Raw genomic sequence first — 26,966 nt, forward strand, 5'->3', positions numbered from 1 at the left:
ACAAGGAGGACACATCTAGATACATGTCAGACAACACAGTGAGGTCACATCTAGATACATGTCAGACAACACAGGAGGACACATCTAGATACATGTCAGACAACACAAGGAGGACACATCTAGATACATGTCAGACAACACAGTGAGGTCACATCTAGATACATGTCAGACAACACAGTGAGGACACATCTAGATACATGTCAGACAACACAGTGAGGTCACATCTAGATACATGTCAGACAACACAGTGAGGTCACATCTAGATACATGTCAGACAACACAGTGAGGTCACATCTAGATACATGTCAGACAACACAGTGAGGACACATCTAGATACATGTCAGACAACACAAGGAGGACACATCTAGATACATGTCAGACAACACAGTGAGGTCACATCTAGATACATGTCAGACAACACAGTGAGGTCACATCTAGATACATGTCAGACAACACAGTGAGGTCACATCTAGATACATGTCAGACAACACAGTGAGGTCACATCTAGATACATGTCAGACAACACAGTGAGGTCACATCTAGATACATGTCAGACAACACAGTGAGGACACATCTAGATACATGTCAGACAACACAGTGAGGACACATCTAGATACATGTCAGACAACACAGTGAGGACACATCTAGATACATGTCAGACAACACAAGGAGGACACATCTAGATACATGTCAGACAACACAGTGAGGTCACATCTAGATACATGTCAGACAACACAGGGAGGACACATCTAGATACATGTCAGACAACACAGTGAGGACACATCTAGATACATGTCAGACAACACAGGGAGGACACATCTAGATACATGTCAGACAACACAGTGAGGTCACATCTAGATACATGTCAGACAACACAGTGAGGTCACATCTAGATACATGTCAGATGACACAGTGAGGTCACATCTAGATACATGTCAGACAACACAGTGAGGTCACATCTAGATACATGTCAGACAACACAGGGAGGACACATCTAGATACATGTCAGACAACACAGTGAGGTCACATCTAGATACATGTCAGACAACACAGTGAGGTCACATCTAGATACATGTCAGACAACACAGTGAGGTCACATCTAGATACATGTCAGACAACACAGTGAGGACACATCTAGATACATGTCAGACAACACAAGGAGGACACATCTAGATACATGTCAGACAACACAAGGAGGTCACATCTAGATACATGTCAGACAACACAGTGAGGTCACATCTAGATACATGTCAGACAACACAGTGAGGTCACATCTAGATACATGTCAGACAACACAGGGAGGACACATCTAGATACATGTCAGACAACACACAGTGAGGACACATCTAGATACATGTCAGACAACACAGGAGGTCACATCTAGATACATGTCAGACAACACAGTGAGGACACATCTAGATACATGTCAGACAACACAAGGAGGACACATCTAGATACATGTCAGACAACACAGTGAGGTCACATCTAGATACATGTCAGACAACACAGTGAGGTCACATCTAGATACATGTCAGACAACACAGTGAGGTCACATCTAGATACATGTCAGACAACACAGTGAGGACACATCTAGATACATGTCAGACAACACAAGGAGGACACATCTAGATACATGTCAGACAACACAGTGAGGTCACATCTAGATACATGTCAGACAACACAAGGAGGTCACATCTAGATACATGTCAGACAACACAGTGAGGTCACATCTAGATACATGTCAGACAACACAGTGAGGACACATCTAGATACATGTCAGACAACACAAGGAGGACACATCTAGATACATGTCAGACAACACAAGGAGGACACATCTAGATACATGTCAGACAACACAAGGAGGACACATCTAGATACATGTCAGACAACACAAGGAGGACACATCTAGATACATGTCAGACAACACAAGGAGGACACATCTAGATACATGTCAGACAACACAGTGAGGACACATCTAGATACATGTCAGACAACACAGTGAGGACACATCTAGATACATGTCAGACAACACAGGAGGACACATCTAGATACATGTCAGACAACACAGTGAGGTCACATCTAGATACATGTCAGACAACACAAGGAGGACACATCTAGATACATGTCAGACAACACAAGGAGGACACATCTAGATACATGTCAGACAACACAAGGAGGACACATCTAGATACATGTCAGACAACACAGTGAGGACACATCTAGATACATGTCAGACAACACAAGGAGGACACATCTAGATACATGTCAGACAACACAAGGAGGTCACATCTAGATACATGTCAGACAACACAAGGAGGACACATCTAGATACATGTCAGACAACACAAGGAGGACACATCTAGATACATGTCAGACAACACAAGGAGGACACATCTAGATACATGTCAGATACACAGACAACACAGGAGGACACATCTAGATACATGTCAGACAACACAAGGAGGACACATCTAGATACATGTCAGACAACACAAGGAGGACACATCTAGATACATGTCAGACAACACAGGAGGACACATCTAGATACATGTCAGACAACACAGTGAGGACACATCTAGATACATGTCAGACAACACAGTGAGGACACATCTAGATACATGTCAGACAACACAGTGAGGACACATCTAGATACATGTCAGACAACACAGGAGGACACATCTAGATACATGTCAGACAACACAAGGAGGACACATCTAGATACATGTCAGACAACACAGGAGGACACATCTAGATACATGTCAGACAACACAAGGAGGACAACATCTAGATACATGTCAGACAACACAGGGAGGACACATCTAGATACATGTCAGACAACACAGGAGGACACATCTAGATACATGTCAGACAACACAGGAGGACACATCTAGATACATGTCAGACAACACAAGTGAGGTCACATCTAGATACATGTCAGACAACACAGTGAGGTCACATCTAGATACATGTCAGACAACACAGGAGGACACATCTAGATACATGTCAGACAACACAAGGAGGACACATCTAGATACATGTCAGACAACACAGTGAGGTCACATCTAGATACATGTCAGACAACACAGTGAGGACACATCTAGATACATGTCAGACAACACAGTGAGGACACATCTAGATACATGTCAGACAACACAAGGAGGACACATCTAGATACATGTCAGACAACACAGTGAGGTCACATCTAGATACATGTCAGACAACACAAGGAGGACACATCTAGATACATGTCAGACAACACAGTGAGGTCACATCTAGATACATGTCAGACAACACAGTGAGGACACATCTAGATACATGTCAGACAACACAGTGAGGTCACATCTAGATACATGTCAGACAACACAAGGAGGACACATCTAGATACATGTCAGACAACACAGTGAGGTCACATCTAGATACATGTCAGACAACACAGGGAGGACACATCTAGATACATGTCAGACAACACAGTGAGGTCACATCTAGATACATGTCAGACAACACAAGGAGGACACATCTAGATACATGTCAGACAACACAGGAGGACACATCTAGATACATGTCAGACAACACAGTGAGGTCACATCTAGATACATGTCAGACAACACAAGGAGGACACATCTAGATACATGTCAGACAACACAGGGAGGACACATCTAGATACACATCAGACAACAACAGTGAGGACACATCTAGATACATGTCAGACAACACAGGAGGACACATCTAGATACATGTCAGACAACACAGTGAGGTCACATCTAGATACATGTCAGACAACACAGGGAGGACACATCTAGATACATGTCAGACAACACAGGGAGGTCACATCTAGATACATGTCAGACAACACAGTGAGGTCACATCTAGATACATGTCAGACAACACAGGGAGGACACATCTAGATACATGTCAGACAACACAAGGAGGACACATCTAGATACATGTCAGACAACACAGTGAGGACACATCTAGATACATGTCAGACAACACAAGGAGGACACATCTAGATACATGTCAGACAACACAGGAGGACACATCTAGATACATGTCAGACAACACAAGGAGGACACATCTAGATACATGTCAGACAACACAGTGAGGTCACATCTAGATACATGTCAGACAACACAAGTCACATCTAGATACATGTCAGACAACACAGACACATCTAGAGGACACAGGACACATCTAGATACATGTCAGACAACACAAGGAGGACACATCTAGATACATGTCAGACAACACAAGGAGGACACATCTAGATACATGTCAGACAACACAAGGAGGACACATCTAGATACATGTCAGACAACACAGGGAGGACACATCTAGATACATGTCAGACAACACAGTGAGGTCACATCTAGATACATGTCAGACAACACAGGAGGACACATCTAGATACATGTCAGACAACACAAGGAGGACACATCTAGATACATGTCAGACAACACAGTGAGGTCACATCTAGATACATGTCAGACAACACAAGGAGGACACACATCTCAGATACATGTCAGACAACACAAGGAGGACACATCTAGATACATGTCAGACAACACAGGGAGGTCACACATCTAGATACATGTCAGACAACACAAGGAGGACACATCTAGATACATGTCAGACAACACAGGAGGACACATCTAGATACATGTCAGACAACACAGGAGGACACATCTAGATACATGTCAGACAACACAGTGAGGACACATCTAGATACATGTCAGACAACACAAGGAGGACACATCTAGATACATGTCAGACAACACAGTGAGGACACATCTAGATACATGTCAGACAACACAGTGAGGACACATCTAGATACATGTCAGACAACACAGTGAGGACACATCTAGATACATGTCAGACAACACAAGGAGGACACATCTAGATACATGTCAGACAACACAGTGAGGTCACATCTAGATACATGTCAGACAACACAGTGAGGTCACATCTAGATACATGTCAGACAACACAGTGAGGTCACATCTAGATACATGTCAGACAACACAGTGAGGACACATCTAGATACATGTCAGACAACACAGTGAGGACACATCTAGATACATGTCAGACAACACAAGGAGGACACATCTAGATACATGTCAGACAACACAGTGAGGTCACATCTAGATACATGTCAGACAACACAGGAGGACACATCTAGATACATGTCAGACAACACAGGAGGACACATCTAGATACATGTCAGACAACACAGGAGGACACATCTAGATACATGTCAGACAACACAGTGAGGTCACATCTAGATACATGTCAGACAACACAGTGAGGACACATCTAGATACATGTCAGACAACACAGGAGGACACATCTAGATACATGTCAGACAACACAAGGAGGACACATCTAGATACATGTCAGACAACACAAGGAGGACACATCTAGATACATGTCAGACAACACAGGAGGACACATCTAGATACATGTCAGACAACACAGTGAGGACACATCTAGATACATGTCAGACAACACAGGGAGGACACATCTAGATACATGTCAGACAACACAGGGAGGACACATCTAGATACATGTCAGACAACACAAGGAGGACACATCTAGATACATGTCAGACAACACAGTGAGGTCACATCTAGATACATGTCAGACAACACAGGGAGGACACATCTAGATACATGTCAGACAACACAGGAGGACACATCTAGATACATGTCAGACAACACAAGGAGGACACATCTAGATACATGTCAGACAACACAGTGAGGTCACATCTAGATACATGTCAGACAACACAGGAGGACACATCTAGATACATGTCAGACAACACAAGGAGGACACATCTAGATACATGTCAGACAACACAGTGAGGTCACATCTAGATACATGTCAGACAACACAGGGAGGACACATCTAGATACATGTCAGACAACACAGTGAGGTCACATCTAGATACATGTCAGACAACACAGTGAGGTCACATCTAGATACATGTCAGACAACACAAGGAGGACACATCTAGATACATGTCAGACAACACAGTGAGGTCACATCTAGATACATGTCAGACAAGGAGGACACATCTAGATACATGTCAGACAACACAGGGAGGACACATCTAGATACATGTCAGACAACACAGTGAGGTCACATCTAGATACATGTCAGACAACACAGGAGGACACATCTAGATACATGTCAGACAACACAAGGAGGACACATCTAGATACATGTCAGACAACACAGTGAGGTCACATCTAGATACATGTCAGACAACACAAGGAGGACACATCTAGATACATGTCAGACAACACAAGGAGGACACATCTAGATACATGTCAGACAACACAAGGAGGACACATCTAGATACATGTCAGACAACACAGTGAGGACACATCTAGATACATGTCAGACAACACAAGGAGGACACATCTAGATACATGTCAGACAACACAAGGAGGACACATCTAGATACATGTCAGACAACACAAGGAGGACACATCTAGATACATGTCAGACAACACAGGAGGACACATCTAGATACATGTCAGACAACACAGGAGGACACATCTAGATACATGTCAGACAACACAGGGAGGACACATCTAGATACATGTCAGACAACACAGGGAGGACACATCTAGATACATGTCAGACAACACAGTGAGGTCACATCTAGATACATGTCAGACAACACAGGGAGGACACATCTAGATACATGTCAGACAACACAGTGAGGACACATCTAGATACATGTCAGACAACACAAGGAGGACACATCTAGATACATGTCAGACAACACAGTGAGGTCACATCTAGATACATGTCAGACAACACAGTGAGGTCACATCTAGATACATGTCAGACAACACAGTGAGGACACATCTAGATACATGTCAGACAACACAGTGAGGTCACATCTAGATACATGTCAGACAACACAGTGAGGTCACATCTAGATACATGTCAGACAACACAGTGAGGACACATCTAGATACATGTCAGACAACACAGGAGGACACATCTAGATACATGTCAGACAACACAAGGAGGACACATCTAGATACATGTCAGACAACACAGTGAGGTCACATCTAGATACATGTCAGACAACACAAGGAGGACACATCTAGATACATGTCAGACAACACAGTGAGGTCACATCTAGATACATGTCAGACAACACAGTGAGGACACATCTAGATACATGTCAGACAACACAAGGAGGACACATCTAGATACATGTCAGACAACACAGTGAGGACACATCTAGATACATGTCAGACAACACAAGGAGGACACATCTAGATACATGTCAGACAACACAAGGAGGACACATCTAGATACATGTCAGACAACACAAGGAGGACACATCTAGATACATGTCAGACAACACAAGGAGGACACATCTAGATACATGTCAGACAACACAGGAGGACACATCTAGATACATGTCAGACAACACAGGGAGGACACATCTAGATACATGTCAGACAACACAGTGAGGTCACATCTAGATACATGTCAGACAACACAGGAGGACACATCTAGATACATGTCAGACAACACAGGGAGGACACATCTAGATACATGTCAGACAACACAGGAGGACACATCTAGATACATGTCAGACAACACAGTGAGGTCACATCTAGATACATGTCAGACAACACAGTGAGGACACATCTAGATACATGTCAGACAACACAGTGAGGTCACATCTAGATACATGTCAGACAACACAGTGAGGTCACATCTAGATACATGTCAGACAACACAGGAGGACACATCTAGATACATGTCAGACAACACAAGGAGGACACATCTAGATACATGTCAGACAACACAAGGAGGACACATCTAGATACATGTCAGACAACACAGTGAGGTCACATCTAGATACATGTCAGACAACACAAGGAGGACACATCTAGATACATGTCAGACAACACAGTGAGGACACATCTAGATACATGTCAGACAACACAGGAGGACACATCTAGATACATGTCAGACAACACAAGGAGGACACATCTAGATACATGTCAGACAACACAGTGAGGACACATCTAGATACATGTCAGACAACACAGGGAGGACACATCTAGATACATGTCAGACAACACAAGGAGGACACATCTAGATACATGTCAGACAACACAAGGAGGACACATCTAGATACATGTCAGACAACACAAGGAGGACACATCTAGATACATGTCAGACAACACAGGAGGACACATCTAGATACATGTCAGACAACACAGGGAGGACACATCTAGATACATGTCAGACAACACAGGAGGACACATCTAGATACATGTCAGACAACACAGTGAGGACACATCTAGATACATGTCAGACAACACAAGGAGGACACATCTAGATACATGTCAGACAACACAGGAGGTCACATCTAGATACATGTCAGACAACACAAGGAGGACACATCTAGATACATGTCAGACAACACTAGATACAGTCAGAGGACACATCTAGATACATGTCAGACAACACAGTGAGGTCACATCTAGATACATGTCAGACAACACAGGGAGGACACATCTAGATACATGTCAGACAACACAGGGAGGACACATCTAGATACATGTCAGACAACACAGTGAGGTCACATCTAGATACATGTCAGACAACACAAGGAGGTCACATCTAGATACATGTCAGACAACACAGGAGGTCACATCTAGATACATGTCAGACAACACAGGGAGGACACATCTAGATACATGTCAGACAACACAAGGAGGACACATCTAGATACATGTCAGACAACACAAGGAGGACACATCTAGATACATGTCAGACAACACAAGGAGGACACATCTAGATACATGTCAGACAACACAGTGAGGTCACATCTAGATACATGTCAGACAACACAAGGAGGACACATCTAGATACATGTCAGACAACACAAGGAGGACACATCTAGATACATGTCAGACAACACAGTGAGGTCACATCTAGATACATGTCAGACAACACAGGAGGACACATCTAGATACATGTCAGACAACACAAGGAGGACACATCTAGATACATGGACAACACAAGGAGGACACATCTAGATACATGTCAGACAACACAAGGAGGACACATCTAGATACAGTGAGGACACATCTAGATACATGTCAGACAACACAGGAGGACACATCTAGATACATGTCAGACAACACAGTGAGGACACATCTAGATACATGTCAGACAACACAGTGAGGACACATCTAGATACATGTCAGACAACACAGGGAGGACACATCTAGATACATGTCAGACAACACAAGGAGGACACATCAGACAACACAGTGAGGTCACATCTAGATACATGTCAACACAAGGAGGACACATCTAGATACATGTCAGACAACACAGTGAGGTCACATCTAGATACATGTCAGACAACACAGGAGACACATCTAGATACATGTCAGACAACACAGGAGGACACATCTAGATACATGTCAGACAACACAAGGAGGACACATCTAGATACATGTCAGACAACACAGTGAGGTCACATCTAGATACATGTCAGACAACACAGGGAGGACACATCTAGATACATGTCAGAGGAGGACACATCTAGATACATGTCAGACAACACAAGGAGGACACATCTAGATACATGTCAGACAACACAGTGAGGTCACATCTAGATACATGTCAGACAACACAAGGAGGTCACATCTAGATACATGTCAGACAACACAGTGAGGTCACATCTAGATACATGTCAGACAACACAGTGAGGTCACATCTAGATACATGTCAGACAACACAGTGAGGTCACATCTAGATACATGTCAGACAACACAGTGAGGACACATCTAGATACATGTCAGACAACACAAGGAGGACACATCTAGATACATGTCAGACAACACAGTGAGTCACATCTAGATACATGTCAGACAACACAGTCACATCTAGATACATGTCAGACAACACAGGAGGACACATCTAGATACATGTCAGACAACACAGTGAGGTCACATCTAGATACATGTCAGACAACACAGTGAGGACACATCTAGATACATGTCAGACAACACAGGAGGACACATCTAGATACATGTCAGACAACACAGGAGGACACATCTAGATACATGTCAGACAACACAAGGAGGACACATCTAGATACATGTCAGACAACACAAGGAGGACACATCTAGATACATGTCAGACAACACAGGAGGACACATCTAGATACATGTCAGACAACACAAGGAGGTCACATCTAGATCTAGATACATGTCAGACAACACAAGGAGGACACATCTAGATACATGTCAGACAACACAGTGAGGTCACATCTAGATACATGTCAGACAACACAGTGAGGACACATCTAGATACATGTCAGACAACACAGGAGGTCACATCTAGATACATGTCAGACAACACAGGAGGTCACATCTAGATACATGTCAGACAACACAGGAGGACACATCTAGATACATGTCAGACAACACAAGGAGGACACATCTAGATACATGTCAGACAAACACATCTAGAGGAGGACACATCTAGATACATGTCAGACAACACAGTGAGGTCACATCTAGATACATGTCAGACAACACAGGGAGGACACATCTAGATACATGTCAGACAACACAAGGAGGTCACATCTAGATACATGTCAGACAACACAGTGAGGTCACATCTAGATACATGTCAGACAACACAGTGAGGTCACATCTAGATACATGTCAGACAACACAGTGAGGTCACATCTAGATACATGTCAGATGACACAGTGAGGTCACATCTAGATACATGTCAGACAACACAGTGAGGTCACATCTAGATACATGTCAGACAACACAGTGAGGACACATCTAGATACATGTCAGACAACACAAGGAGGACACATCTAGATACATGTCAGACAACACAAGGAGGACACATCTAGATACATGTCAGACAACACAAGGAGGACACATCTAGATACATGTCAGACAACACAGGGAGGACACATCTAGATACATGTCAGACAACACAAGGAGGTCACATCTAGATACATGTCAGACAACACAAGGAGGACACATCTAGATACATGTCAGACAACACAGGGAGGACACATCTAGATACATGTCAGACAACACAAGGAGGACACATCTAGATACATGTCAGACAACACAAGGAGGACACATCTAGATACATGTCAGACAACACAGTGAGGTCACATCTAGATACATGTCAGACAACACAGTGAGGACACATCTAGATACATGTCAGACAACACAGTGAGGACACATCTAGATACATGTCAGACAACACAGTGAGGTCACATCTAGATACATGTCAGACAACACAGTGAGGTCACATCTAGATACATGTCAGACAACACAGTGAGGTCACATCTAGATACATGTCAGACAACACAGTGAGGTCACATCTAGATACATGTCAGACAACACAGTGAGGTCACATCTAGATACATGTCAGACAACACAGTGAGGTCACATCTAGATACATGTCAGACAACACAGTGAGGTCACATCTAGATACATGTCAGACAACACAGTGAGGACACATCTAGATACATGTCAGACAACACAGTGAGGTCACATCTAGATACATGTCAGACAACACAGTGAGGTCACATCTAGATACATGTCAGACAACACAGTGAGGTCACATCTAGATACATGTCAGACAACACAGTGAGGACACATCTAGATACATGTCAGACAACACAGACACATCTAGATACATGGAGGACACATCTAGATACATGTCAGACAACACAAGGAGGACACATCTAGATACATGTCAGACAACACAAGGAGGACACATCTAGATACATGTCAGACAACACAGGGAGGACACATCTAGATACATGTCAGACAACACAAGGAGGTCACATCTAGATACATGTCAGACAACACAAGGAGGACACATCTAGATACATGTCAGACAACACAAGGAGGACACATCTAGATACATGTCAGACAACACAACATCTAGATACATGTCAGAGGAGGTCACATCTAGATACATGTCAGACAACACAAGGAGGTCACATCTAGATACATGTCAGACAACACAGTGAGGTCACATCTAGATACATGTCAGACAACACAGTGAGGACACATCTAGATACATGTCAGACAACACAGTGAGGTCACATCTAGATACATGTCAGACAACACAGGAGGTCACATCTAGATACATGTCAGACAACACAGTGAGGTCACATCTAGATACATGTCAGACAACACAGTGAGGTCACATCTAGATACATGTCAGACAACACAGACAACACAGTGAGGTCACATCTAGATACATGTCAGACAACACAGTGAGGACACATCTAGATACATGTCAGACAACACAGTGAGGTCACATCTAGATACATGTCAGACAACACAGTGAGGTCACATCTAGATACATGTCAGACAACACAGTGAGGACACATCTAGATACATGTCAGACAACACAGTGAGGTCACATCTAGATACATGTCAGACAACACAGTGAGGTCACATCTAGATACATGTCAGACAACACAGTGAGGTCACATCTAGATACATGTCAGACAACACAGTGAGGTCACATCTAGATACATGTCAGACAACACAAGGAGGTCACATCTAGATACATGTCAGACAACACAGTGAGGTCACATCTAGATACATGTCAGACAACACAGTGAGGACACATCTAGATACATGTCAGACAACACAGTGAGGTCACATCTAGATACATGTCAGACAACACAGTGAGGTCACATCTAGATACATGTCAGACAACACAGGGAGGACACATCTAGATACATGTCAGACAACACAGTGAGGTCACATCTAGATACATGTCAGACAACACAGTGAGGTCACATCTAGATACATGTCAGACAACACAGTGAGGACACATCTAGATACATGTCAGACAACACAGTGAGGTCACATCTAGATACATGTCAGACAACACAGTGAGGTCACATCTAGATACATGTCAGACAACACAGTGAGGTCACATCTAGATACATGTCAGACAACACAGTGAGGTCACATCTAGATACATGTCAGACAACACAAGGAGGTCACATCTAGATACATGTCAGACAACACAGTGAGGTCACATCTAGATACATGTCAGACAACACAGTGAGGTCACATCTAGATACATGTCAGACAACACAGTGAGGACACATCTAGATACATGTCAGACAACACAAGGAGGACACATCTAGATACATGTCAGACAACACAGATACATGTCAGAGGACACATCTAGATACATGTCAGACAACACAGTGAGGTCACATCTAGATACATGTCAGACAACACAAGGAGGACACATCTAGATACATGTCAGACAACACAGTGAGGTCACATCTAGATACATGTCAGACAACACAGTGAGGTCACATCTAGATACATGTCAGACAACACAGTGAGGTCACATCTAGATACATGTCAGACAACACAGATCTAGACACAGTGAGGACACATCTAGATACATGTCAGACAACACAGTGAGGTCACATCTAGATACATGTCAGACACACACAGTGAGGTCACATCTAGATACATGTCAGACAACACAGTGAGGTCACATCTAGATACATGTCAGACAACACAGTGAGGTCACATCTAGATACATGTCAGACAACACAGTGAGGTCACATCTAGATACATGTCAGACAACACAGTGAGGTCACATCTAGATACATGTCAGACAACACAGTGAGGACACATCTAGATACATGTCAGACAACACATGTGAGTGAGGACAACACATCTAGATACATGTCAGACAACACAGTGAGGTCACATCTAGATACATGTCAGACAACACAGTGAGGTCACATCTAGATACATGTCAGACAACACAGTGAGGTCACATCTAGATACATGTCAGACAACACAGTGAGGTCACATCTAGATACATGTCAGACAACACAAGGAGGACACATCTAGATACATGTCAGACAACACAGTGAGGACACATCTAGATACATGTCAGACAACACAGTGAGGTCACATCTAGATACATGTCAGACAACACAAGGAGGACACATCTAGATACATGTCAGACAACACAGTGAGGTCACATCTAGATACATGTCAGACAACACAGTGAGGTCACATCTAGATACATGTCAGACAACACAGTGAGGACACATCTAGATACATGTCAGACAACACAGTGAGGTCACATCTAGATACATGTCAGACAACACAGTGAGGTCACATCTAGATACATGTCAGACAACACAGTGAGGTCACATCTAGATACATGTCAGACAACACAGTGAGGTCACATCTAGATACATGTCAGACAACACAGTGAGGTCACATCTAGATACATGTCAGACAACACAGTGAGGTCACATCTAGATACATGTCAGACAACACAGTGAGGTCACATCTAGATACATGTCAGACAACACAGTGAGGTCACATCTAGATACATGTCAGACAACACAGTGAGGACACATCTAGATACATGTCAGACAACACAGTGAGGTCACATCTAGATACATGTCAGACAACACAGTGAGGTCACATCTAGATACATGTCAGACAACACAGTGAGGTCACATCTAGATACATGTCAGACAACACAGTGAGGTCACATCTAGATACATGTCAGACAACACAGTGAGGACACATCTAGATACATGTCAGACAACACAGTGAGGTCACATCTAGATACATGTCAGACAACACAGTGAGGACACATCTAGATACATGTCAGACAACACAGTGAGGTCACATCTAGATACATGTCAGACAACACAGTGAGGTCACATCTAGATACATGTCAGACAACACAGTGAGGTCACATCTAGATACATGTCAGACAACACAGTGAGGTCACATCTAGATACATCAGACAACACAGTGAGGTCACATCTAGATACAGACAACACAGTGAGGTCACATCTAGATACATGTCAGACAACACAGTGAGGTCACATCTAGATACATGTCAGACAACACAGTGAGGTCACATCTAGATACATGTCAGACAACACAGTGAGGTCACATCTAGATACATGTCAGACAACACAGTGAGGTCACATCTAGATACATGTCAGACAACACAGTGAGGTCACATCTAGATACATGTCAGACAACACAGTGAGGACACATCTAGATACATGTCAGACAACACAGTGAGGACACATCTAGATACATGTCAGACAACACAAGGAGGTCACATCTAGATACATGTCAGACAACACAGTGAGGACACATCTAGATACATGTCAGACAACACAGTGAGGACACATCTAGATACATGTCAGTATAACGGTTTAGTGAACCACACCCCCGTGATGAGTAACGTTCTCTTAGACCTGAAGAATTTGTTTGCCTCCTCGGCTTTAGCTCAGAGGTTTAACACAGACTTGTCCAAACCTAGTCGGTCACATCAGCTCACCTCTCTTAGTGTATTCTGATGTTCTGTCTCCAGACAGGCCAGCTCCTCCCTCACCTCCGGCAAATCAGCTTGCTGCAAAATATAGCAGACAGTTGGATCCTCCAATAGCAGTACCCTTAGCCTGGACACTAATACATGTACTTGGCAAGCCAAAAGGTTCCCTGTGTAGTGTCTCATTCTTCTCAAGGTTAATTTTCCTTGCTACTGTTGCCTTTGCCTGCTCTCTGGAGGTTTACTCTAGACTTATTCTATTTTTATTGATTGATTGACACTTACCCTCTGACCCCTGACCTCCTGTTCAGACTGCAGGTCCTCCAGACGTCTCCTCAGCTCGGCATTCTCATTTTCAGCTCCCAGAAGTCTCAGTGATGACGCCTCACCCACCTCCACACTCAGAGGCTTCAGATCTGACAGGGGGGGAGAGATATATAATTGCATTGCTTTGGCAACAGTGGTACCCATTCATGCCATTAAAGTTAATTTCAATTTGAATTAGAGGGGAGGGGTAGTTGACAATAATAAAAAAAATTAACTGAAAAGACACAACAGACAGGCAGACTGACTGACCAATATCTTCTCTTAGCTCCTCTCTTAGCCCAGCCTCCTCGTCAGACTCCACCTCTGATTGGTGGAAATGTCGAGCAGCTGTCATCGTGCCTGTATTGTTGTTGTTGTGTCTAAGCACATGTCTAAGCTCCGCCTCCAGGCCCATGTTCATCTCTAACAGCTCATCGACCCTCTGCCTCTCAGTGTCCTGCTCCTACACACACACACACACACACACACACACACACCAGCAAATTAGGGAAATGTCTTTGTGAGCCCAACCAGCAGATGCCAAATTCCTTACTTGTGATTCACAAACATGTTTGGTTAACACACACACACACATTACCACATACACATTACCACCATTACCTACCCCTTCCAGGTCTATGAGTCTCTGTCGCAGCAGCAGATTGTCCCTCTCCAGCTCCCGTAGGCTGGAGCAGCGTTGCCGTGTGTCTGCCAGCTGCTCCTCCAGCAGGACTCGGGTCTCCTGCAGCGCCACACACAACTGCTGCTGCTCCTACAGGGGGTTCCACACAGGGACAGAGGACAGAGACACAGAGAGAGACAGGGGATGGACACAGAGAGAGAGAGACAAAGACAGAGACACAGAGAGAGACGGGCATGGAGACAGAGACAGGGACAGGGGATAGAGACAGAGACAGGAACAGAGACAGAGAGAGAGACAAAGACAGAGAGACATATTGTAGAGAGGGGAACATCAGGTCCTAACAGCCTGGTACTCAGCGCTCCATCAGGTCGTAATGGCCTGGTATTCAGGGGACTATTGTCCCTCCATCAGGTCATAATGGCCTGGTACTCAGGGCTCTATATTGCCCCTCCATCAGGTCCTAATGGCCTGGTAATCAGAGCTCTATTGTCCCTCCATCAGGTCCTAATGGACTGGTAATCAGGGCTCTATTGTCCCTCCATCAGGTCCTAATGGCCTGGTAATCAGAGCTCTATTGTCCCTCCATCAGGTCCTAATGGCCTGGTAATCAGAGCTCTATTGTCCCTCCATCAGGTCCTAATGGACTGGTAATCAGAGCTCTATTGTCCCTCCATCAGGTCCTAAAGGCCTTGTACTCAGCGCTCCATAAGCGCTCCATCACCTGTCGGGCAGCGAGAGCATGCTCCTCAAACAGGAATATCACCTGTCAGGCAGCAAGAGCATGCTCCTCAAACAGGAATATCACCTGTCGGGCAGCGAGAGCATGTTCCTCAAACAGGAATATCACCTGTCAGACAGTGAGAGCATGCTCCTCAAACAGGAATATCACCTGTTGGGCAGCAAGAGCATGCTCCTCAAACAGGAATATCACCTGTCGGGCAGCGAGAGCATGCTCCTCAAACAGGAATATCACCTGTCAGACAGTGAGAGCATGCTCCTCAAACAGGAATATCACCTGTTGGGCAGCGAGAGCATGCTCCTCAAACAGGAATATCACCTGTCGGGCAGCGAGAGCATGCTCCTCAAACAGGAATATCACCTGTCGGGCAGCGAGAGCATGCTCCTCAAACAGGAATATCACCTGTCGGGAAGCGAGAGCATGCTCCTCAAACAGGAATATCACCTGTCGGGCAGCGAGAGCATGCTCCTCAAACAGGAATATCACCTGTCAGACAGTGAGAGCATGCTCCTCAAACAGGAATATCACCTGCCAGACATTGAGAGCATGCTCCTCTAACAGGAATATCACCTGTCGGGAAGCGAGAGCATGCTCCTCAAACAGGAATATCACCTGTCGGGCAGCGAGAGCATGCTCCTCAAAAAGGAATATCACTTGTCGGGAAGCGAGAGCATGCTCCTCAAACAGGAATATCACCTGTCAGACAGTGAGAGCATGCTCCTCAAACAGGAATATCACCTGTCACCAGTGTATTAGTGGAGATGCCTTCAGTAGTGTCTCTGTGTACTAAACAGTGTGTAGTGTATTAGTGGAGATATCTTCAGTTGTGTCTCTGTGTACTAAACAGTGTGTAGTGTATTAGTGGAGATATCTTCAGTAGTGTCTCTGTGTACTAAACAGTGTGTAGTGTATTAGTGGAGATGCCTTCAGTAGTGTCTCTGTGTACTAACCAGTGTGTAGTGTATTAGTGGAGATATCTTCAGTAGTGTCTCTGTGTACTAACCAGTGTGTAGTGTATTAGTGGAGATGCCTTCAGTAGTGTCTCTGTGTACTAAACAGTGTGTAGTGTATTAGTGGAGATGCCTTCAGTAGTGTCTCTGTGTACTAACCAGTGTGTAGTGTATTGGTGGAGATGCCTTCAGTAGTGTCTCTGTGTACTAAACAGTGTGTAGTGTATTAGTGGAGATATCTTCAGTTGTGTCTCTGTGTACTAACCAGTGTGTAGTGTATTAGTGGAGATGCCTTCAGTAGTGTCTCTGTGTACTAACCAGTGTGTAGTGTATTGGTGGAGATGCCTTCAGTAGTGTCTCTGTGTACTAACCAGTGTGTAGTGTATTAGTGGAGATGCCTTCAGTAGTGTCTCTGTGTACTAAACAGTGTGTAGTGTATTAGTGGAGATGCCTTCAGTAGTGTCTCTGTGTACTAAACAGTGTGTAGTGTATTAGTGGAGATGCCTTCAGTAGTGTCTCTGTGTACTAAACAGTGTGTAGTGTATTAGTGGAGATGCCTTCAGTAGTGTCTCTGTGTACTAAACAGTGTGTAGTGTATTAGTGGAGATGCCTTCAGTAGTGTCTCTGTGTACTAAACAGTGTGTAGTGTATTAGTGGAGATATCTTCAGTAGTGTCTCTGTGTACTAAACAGTGTGTAGTGTATTAGTGGAGATGCCTTCAGTAGTGTCTCTGTGTACTAAACAGTGTGTAGTGTATTAGTGGAGATGCCTTCAGTAGTGTCTCTGTGTACTAAACAGTGTGTAGTGTATTAGTGGAGATGCCTTCAGTAGTGTCTCTGTGTACTAAACAGTGTGTAGTGTATTAGTGGAGATGCCTTCAGTAGTGTCTCTGTGTACTAAACAGTGTGTAGTGTATTAGTGGAGATGCCTTCAGTAGTGTCTCTGTGTACTAAACAGTGTGTAGTGTATTAGTGGAGATGCCTTCAGTAGTGTCTCTGTGTACTAAACAGTGTGTAGTGTATTGGTGCCGATACCTTCAGTTGTGTGCGAGTGACCTCCAGGCTGCGTAGTCTATGAGTGCAGCTCTGTAGTTCTGTCTGCAGCTGCTCAGCTCTGCCTGCACGGTCACGAAGACAGTCCAGCTCGTCACGCAACGCACGCATTCCCCGCACCTCACCCTGAAGACTGCGGTTCTGCCCAACACACACAAGATGGAGGTGATTTCATAGGAGGACAAAAGTTGTGTAAAGTTCCGGTACAGTTACTGGTAGTGCTGCTACAGAAAATCTTACCTCTTTCTGAAGTTTCTTCAATTGCTCCTCCATAGTTTGAACTTCCTGCTTGTAATCCAATAGTTGATCTCCTTTGTCTTCCCTATAGAAACCAATGTCATTATTTCGATAGTATTGTGCTACTAAACCACAGACATCTATTACAAAATAGTCCTCTTCCAATTTAAAAACCTTTAACACACACACAAACTTGCCTTTGTCTTCCCTAGAAATGGACAACATAGTTCTAACAGTTACCAGACATGTCTCAAAGAAATGTCTTCCTCCAACCTTTTTGATGCACACAAGGACATGACCGTCTCACACACAGGCACACACACACACACACACACACACACACACACACACACACACACACACACACACACACACACACACACACACACGTCTTACAGTTCTTGTTTGAGGAATCGTAGTTTGGCCCTGCTGTCTGCGAGCTGGACAGCCAGACTCTGGGGCAGCTCCTCAGTATGACCACCTGGAAGCGCCATGAGAGACTCAACCTGCTGGACCTCGCTTGTCCAACACAACTCTGCTATCCTCTGAGGGGGGAGAAACACTTAGAGCCTTTTAAATCGAGTTTGACACAGTGATGCTTTAACTGGGAATACACTCTCCTATAAGAGGCTGAATGTCTGAAAGGCCTGGTTTGTAATTAAATTCCTCTTCTGTTGTTCTGGACATTATTTGTGAGTATGTGTGTGTACCTCCAGGTGTGTGTCTCTCTGTGCCAGCAGGCCTTGGATCTGTCTGGCCATGGAGCCAAACAGCACCTGTAGCTCCACCTCCTCCAGCCCTCCCAGCTCCTCCCACTGCAGAGGCAGCACCACTCTGGGGTCCTGGGTCACCTGCAGGAGCAACAGTTTCTTACCTCTCTATGGTAATAACGGTATTTGACTGAGCATTCCGGGACAAAATGGCAAACTTGTGGTGAACGTTAATGGTGGATATGGGTAGATGAGTAGGGAACTGAACCGACCTCCTGGATACAGTTGGCAATGGAAGTTTGAGTCTCGATGTCCAGCGACTGGATTTGCTGTATGAAAGTTTCCTTCCTCTCACACTGTTGCTGACCAACAATGAGTAGTCAGTAAGGTTGGTAAAGTTACAATTGCAGTGTGTGTGTGTGTGTGTGTGTGTGTGTGTGTGTGTGTGTGTGTGTGTGTGTGTGTGTGTGTGTGTGTGTGTGTGTGTGTGTGTGTGTGTGTGTGTGTGTGTGTGTGTGTGTGTGTGTGTGTGTGTGTGAGAGAGACATCACCTGTATCGCACATCCCAGTAAAAGCAGTAGCAATCTCCTCAACTCCTCCACTGCTGCCTCTGCAAGTTACAGCTCTTATGACTATCTTGTTCCATCACACTCTCATAGACAACATAGAAGGCCAATCAGAGATACTGTTCTTTTAACAGGCTCTTTTTACCTGTTAAGGGGTCTTGCCCCAAAATGGCAGTGTTTGGAAGAGGCATCAGAATCAGCTGCTGTAGGTCTTCCTATAGACAGAATGACAGGGTTTGAGCATATTCCACTGCATCCTGTTGGCCAATTCAGATTAAAATACAAACACAGACGACGTTAGTGGGGAAAGTAGGGCTACTTGTTCACGTCTGTTCTATGTAGTACAATGGCTATATTTGGTTCTCAGACACAAGCCCTGGTAGAGAGAAATTAGGCTGAGTGACCACGTGCTGATGGTATTTTAAGGTTCCACAACACAAAGCAAAAAGTGAAACCACAAGAAATAAAATTACATAGTAGGACCACCAGACATGACAGAATTCTTGTCATGACAAACAGTCCTGTCAATAAATTGTATCCAAAATATTTCTGAATATTCCTTGAATATTCCTTGAAACTCACTGGTGTCCCTCCCATGATGATCAACTGTTCAGAGGGTTTGAATGACTTTTTAAAAAAGCAGGAACTGAAACAGCGAAGACTCATGTTTTTGTGTGTTTAATGCATTGTATCAGACTTAAGTTAATTTCTCAGAGATATGACTGGATGTCTCCCTTGGCTTAAGTCTGGACCTTGTACAGTAAATTGCTCTGACTAAGACATGATTGTGTATCAAACACGACACAAATAACAATACCTGGTAGAAGGCCCTGAGGTGTCGGTTGAGGATGGAGAAGTTCTGGACTCTGAGAATCTGGTCGTCTCTTCCACTGCGGTACAAATGCTCCAGCTTCGGGTTGGGGTCTCTGGGAATGACAGACAGACAGACAGACAGACAGACAGACAGACAGACAGACAGACAGACAGACAGACAGACAGACAGACAGACAGACAGACAGACAGACAGACAGTAAAAATAAAATGTATTTAATTGAATACACATTCATTTAGCCATAACATTTGAAGCCTCTGCAAAAGTGTGAACTTACATGATCCTCATGACCTCATTGAGAAAGATCCCATTGGTCAGCCTCAGGTAGCGGTCATGGGAATTCTGGGACTTGTACTCCACGTCCATGTACTGGTTGTAGAGCATGACATTGTCATCCCTGTCCACTACACCATCAAAGAGCTGTACCTGAGGGAGGATGGATCCTACTAAGAGCTCAATTCAATCGCTAGAGCTGAAGATCCTCTTTATAGCGCGATTGACAATTAAAGGCAATGTTCCCGCAATCGCGGATACTGCATTCACGGTAAACGCTGCATACATTGGCTCAATCTTAAATGACCTTTCAATGTGAACCATGCCGGATTAGGGTTTGGCTGGGCTAGGCCGTCATTATAAATAAGAATTTGTTCTTAACTGACTTGCCTAGTTAAATAAAGGTTAAATAAAATAAATAAGGGGGTTTCGCTGCTAATATAGAAAACTGTTATCTAGAATCTGTGGTGTAGATCAATGAAAGCAGAGATGGTCATATTTTACTGAGAAAAAAAACAGGAAAGGGAATAGGAAGTGACCTCTATAAGGAAAAACAACAAGAGACATTCTAAGAGCCAGGGTATAGGAAGTGACAGCTATAAGGAAAAACAACAAGAGACATTCTAAGAGCCAGGGAATAGGAAGTGACAGCTATAAGGAAAAACAACAAGAGACATTCTAAGAGCCAGGGTATAGGAAGTGACAGCTATAAGGAAAAACAACAAGAGACATTCTAAGAGCCAGGGAATAGGAAGTGACAGCTATAAGGAAAAACAACAAGAGACATTCTAAGAGCCAGGGTATAGGAAGTGACAGCTATAAGGAAAAACAACAAGAGACATTCTAAGAGCCAGTGTATAGGAAGTGACAGCTATAAGGAAAAACAACAAGAGACATTCTAAGAGCCAGGGTATAGGAAGTGACAGCTATAAGGAAAAACAACAAGAGACATTCTAAGAGCCAGGGTATAGGAATTGACAGCTATAAGGAAAAACAACAAGAGACATTCTAAGAGCCAGGGAATAGGAAGTGACAGCTATAAGGAAAAACAACAAGAGACATTCTAAGAGCCAGGGTATAGGAAGTGACAGCTATAAGGAAAAACAACAAGAGACATTCTAAGAGCCAGGGTATAGGAAGTGACAGCTATAAGGAAAAACAACAAGAGACATTCTAAGAGCCAGGGTATAGGAAGTGACAGCTATAAGGAAAAACAACAAGAGACATTCTAAGAGCCAGGGTATAGGAAGTGACAGCTATAAGGAAAAACAACAAGAGACATTCTAAGAGCCAGGGAATAGGAAGTGACAGCTTTAAGGAAAAACAACAAGAGACATTCTAAGAGCCAGGCTATAGGAAGCTGTGAAAAGGAGAAGTTAGAGAACTAAGTGTTGTTTGCTGTCCTTTTCATGTGACAATTGTCTTGACAAGCATTTGCATCTGATTCAAGTTCAACTCAATCATGTTTGTTTATAACTCCTGTAAATAAAGAGCAATAAATGATTCATAAAATGGCATGATCTCATGTGAGAAAAAAATCTTATTTACAGGTTGTTTATGTACAGGATTTTAATGTGATGATACTCCATAAAAGCATGTTTTATTAAAGACTATTCATCATCATGTATATCTAGGCCTACTACTGTAGAATCTTAAAGTGATTTAAATAAGCTTTCAGACATACCCAAGTCACCAACGCACTCTCCATGAATTCTTGTAGAGATGCCATTATGTTGGAGTCCATGGTGTCGCACAAAGAATTGACAAACTTCTATATGAATATAAATCAAATATATCCTACATTAGAGCAATTTTACTAAAAAGTGAAAAAGAGAATCCATCTTGCGTTAAATCAAGTGGTTTGACATTTCTGTTCCCCTGTTCTCTTTCTTCCTCTATTTCACTTTTTCCGTTAGTGCTGGTGGTGATGACTGTTCTCATAGCAGCAGGACATTAAAACTGGCATGATCGCAGATTTATTTTTAAAAAATAAGAGTCACCCTGCAAAGACATGCTAAACTTTGGGAATATCTAGTGCAGTAGAACTGTTTTTCACAGTGACCACCTTTGAAAAAGAATATTGATCATTTGACATATTCCATTTTTTTAATATTGTATTATTTATGACAGAATTTATTTTGAAAGTTTACACAAATAGTGGTATGTGTAGGTTGAATTTTTCAACATGTTGTTACTTTCCAGCTTTATTCTAATCTACACACAATACCCCATAATGACGAGGCAAAAACAGAATACATAAGTATTCAGACTCAAAATTAAGCTCAGGTGCATCCTGTTTCCATTGATTATCCTTGAGATGTTTCTACAACTTGATTGGAATCCAGCTGTGGTCAATTCAATTGAATGGACATGATTTGTAAAGGCACACACCTGTCTATGTAAGGTCCCACTGTTGACAGTGATTGTCAGAGCAAAAACCAAGCCATGAGGTCGAAGGAATTGTCTGTAGAGGTCCAAGACAGGATTGTGTCGAGGCACAGATCTGGGGAAAGGTACCAAAAGATGTCTGCAGCATTGAAGGTCCCCAAGAACACAGTGGCCTCCATTATTCTTAAATGGAAGAAGTTTGGAACCACCAAGACTCTTTCTAGAGCTGGCCGCCCAGACAAACTGAGCAATCGGGGGAGAAGGGCCTTGGTCAGGGAGGTGACCAAAAACCCGATGGTCACTCTGACAGAGTTCTAAAATTCCTCTGTGGAGATGGGAGAACCTTCCAGAAGGACAACCATCTCTACAGCACTAAACCAATCAGGCCTTTATGGTAGAGTGGCCAGACTGAAGCCACTCCTCCGTAAAAGGCACATGACAGCCTGCTTGGAGTTTGCCAAAAGGCACCTAAAGACTCTCAGACCATGAGAAACAAGATTCTCTGGTCTTATGAAACCAAGATTGAACTATTTTCCTGAATGCCAAGTGTCACATCTGGATGAAACCTGGCACCATCCCTACTGTGAAGCATGGTGGTGGCAGCATCATGAGGTGGGGATGTTTTTCAGTGGCAGAGACGAGTCAGAATCGAGGCAAAGATGAACGGAGCAAAGTACAGAGATGAAAGCCTGCTCCAGAGCGCTTAGGATCTCAGACTGAGGTGAAGGTTAACCTTCCAACAGGAAAACGACCGTAAGCACACAGCCAAGACAAGTCTCTGAATGAGTCTCCTTGAGTGACCCAGCCCGTACTTGAACCAGATTGAACTTCTCTGGAGAGACCTGAATAAGCTGTGCAGCAATGCTCCCCATCCAACCTGACAGAGCTTGAGAGGATCTGCAGAGAGGAATGGGAGAAACTCCCCAATACAGGTGTGCCAAGCTTGTAGCGTCATACCCAAGAAGACTCGAGGCTGTAATCGCTGCAAAAGGTGCTTCAACAAAGTACTGAGTAAAGGGTCCGAATACATATGTAAATGTGATATTTCAGTTTCACTTTTTAAAAATAAATTAGACAACATTTCTAAACCTTTGTCATTATGGGATATTGTGTGTAGATTGATGGAGGGGGGGGGGACGACAATTGAATCAATTATAGAGTAAGGCTGTAAGGTAACAAAATGTGGAAAAAGTTAAGGGGTCTTAATACTTTACGAATTCACTGTATGTTATTGGAATTACTCAATAACTCTGCAAAACTTCAATTGGTCTATTATGCTGGGCAACAGGTTTAATATAGTGTGCTGATGACTCCTTACTCCAGCTTACCCACTCCAATCACTTACGTACAATACACTGTACATAGGATACTTATTGGGTTGTAGAGAGAACCTGTACTACCTGTCTCATAAACTGGGGTGGGAAATACTCAGTAGGGTCTTTACTAACCAAATAGTTTGTTTTTCAGGGGAACTGTGTCGCGCATATTCAGCAACACTTTGTTTTCCACTCTCCATAGCTCACAATGCAATACACTGTATTAGACTGTGCATGGGATACATATAGGCTTGTAGAGATCTTTTCAATCCGTCTCAGCAAAACTATACATATTTGGTTAGTAGTAGTAGAGACCCTACTGAGTATTTTTCACCCCCTTTACCTGAGGCAGGTAGAAAATATCTCTCTACAGCCCAATATTTTCAACATACCTGTGTCAACATTGTTGGTCCCAAAATAATAGTCATTAAACCCATATTATTATTTTATTTTTTCATAAATTAATTATTGCCTTTTCTTGTTGGCACAATAAAAGTGTACATTTATTAAAATTCAATATGTTTTGAATTAGTTATCTAGATTTTGAAATGCCTGCGTTTATTTTTTAAACTTTCGTCATTACCATACGAACGTTACGTAATTTGTGCTGCTGGCAGAATACTAGTCTGGTGGTGAGCACATTGCAAAGCCACACCGGAATTTCTGAACGCTCACTCGGCATAATCATCACCACCTTTACCAGTGAGTATTTTTCCATAAAACAAAGCCTCTCAAAGACAAATGAGTAGGTGGATTTAGATGTTGGGAATATGTAAATACTACTTTGTGCGCACTCTGTGGTATTTTGCTTGTTACAATGTTTCTATTACAATTAACTTATTCAGCTGCTTGTAGCCTATACATCAAGATTGATCAAGATATACTGTAACCAATTTCGGGTACAGTAGTAGGCCTCGAAATGGTCAATTCAATAGGATGGGGGTTCGATGCACTTTCAGATGTAATGAAATGGCGAACCCTGGTGGAAATCTGGTGTAAAAGTCGGTAGGCTACTATCTATGAACGTTCTACTTATCAAAGGATGACATGTTGTAAACATTGTCGTAAAACACAGTGTATGAACCAATTGACAAAGGAACAAAATAAACAGCAAATAAAAGGTTACAAATATGTTGGCTATATGTGCGTTAATAATGCGCTCAACATGTGTTGTTGTTGGTCAAAACATAATGAAAAATGTCAATTACAACTTTTTACATGATCACACTTCGACGTGACCTTTCTCCAAACCCTGTCCATTGTTAAGGTATGTTTTTACTCCATCTCTCTCAGTGTTCCTGTTGCTGTGCAGAGAACTGCTGTAACAGGAGCCTAAGGATTAGCTATGTTTGGATTACGGAGGTGTTATGAGATGTGTCAGAGTATACCTAGCAGCCCAGATTACATTGTACAGTCACTCCGCTCCATACTGTCAGACCTACAGTATCACTAGCATCACGTTGTCATTACACACACATTCTCCTATACCTCTGGGTGAACTGACATAACCCAACTCAGTTGTATGTCTATATAGTACAAAAGGACTCAACTCCGCAAA

General features: G+C 43.2%; 1 protein-coding gene across 1 annotated transcript in view; it reads right to left on the bottom strand.

Moving 5' to 3' along the window:
• Window positions 1-23,636, bottom strand: part of LOC118363932 (girdin-like) — a 52,357-nt gene extending 28,721 nt beyond the window's left edge. The window contains exons 1-14 of the mRNA XM_052486998.1: window positions 23,389-23,636; window positions 21,709-21,857; window positions 21,417-21,525; window positions 20,745-20,814; window positions 20,585-20,643; window positions 20,306-20,395; window positions 20,034-20,174; window positions 19,720-19,868; window positions 19,327-19,408; window positions 19,069-19,227; window positions 16,328-16,474; window positions 15,973-16,165; window positions 15,682-15,812; window positions 15,406-15,477 (exon numbers count right to left, since the gene is read on the bottom strand). Coding sequence (XP_052342958.1) covers window positions 15,406-15,477; window positions 15,682-15,812; window positions 15,973-16,165; window positions 16,328-16,474; window positions 19,069-19,227; window positions 19,327-19,408; window positions 19,720-19,868; window positions 20,034-20,174; window positions 20,306-20,395; window positions 20,585-20,643; window positions 20,745-20,814; window positions 21,417-21,525; window positions 21,709-21,857; window positions 23,389-23,448 — 1,611 coding nt within the window. The 5' untranslated portion in view covers window positions 23,449-23,636. The remainder of the gene's footprint in view (window positions 1-15,405; window positions 15,478-15,681; window positions 15,813-15,972; window positions 16,166-16,327; window positions 16,475-19,068; window positions 19,228-19,326; window positions 19,409-19,719; window positions 19,869-20,033; window positions 20,175-20,305; window positions 20,396-20,584; window positions 20,644-20,744; window positions 20,815-21,416; window positions 21,526-21,708; window positions 21,858-23,388) is intronic.
• Between the last annotated feature and the right edge of the window lie 3,330 nt (window positions 23,637-26,966).

The sequence above is a fragment of the Oncorhynchus keta genome, chromosome 30, assembly GCF_023373465.1.
Source record: "Oncorhynchus keta strain PuntledgeMale-10-30-2019 chromosome 30, Oket_V2, whole genome shotgun sequence".
NCBI lineage: Eukaryota > Metazoa > Chordata > Actinopteri > Salmoniformes > Salmonidae > Oncorhynchus > Oncorhynchus keta.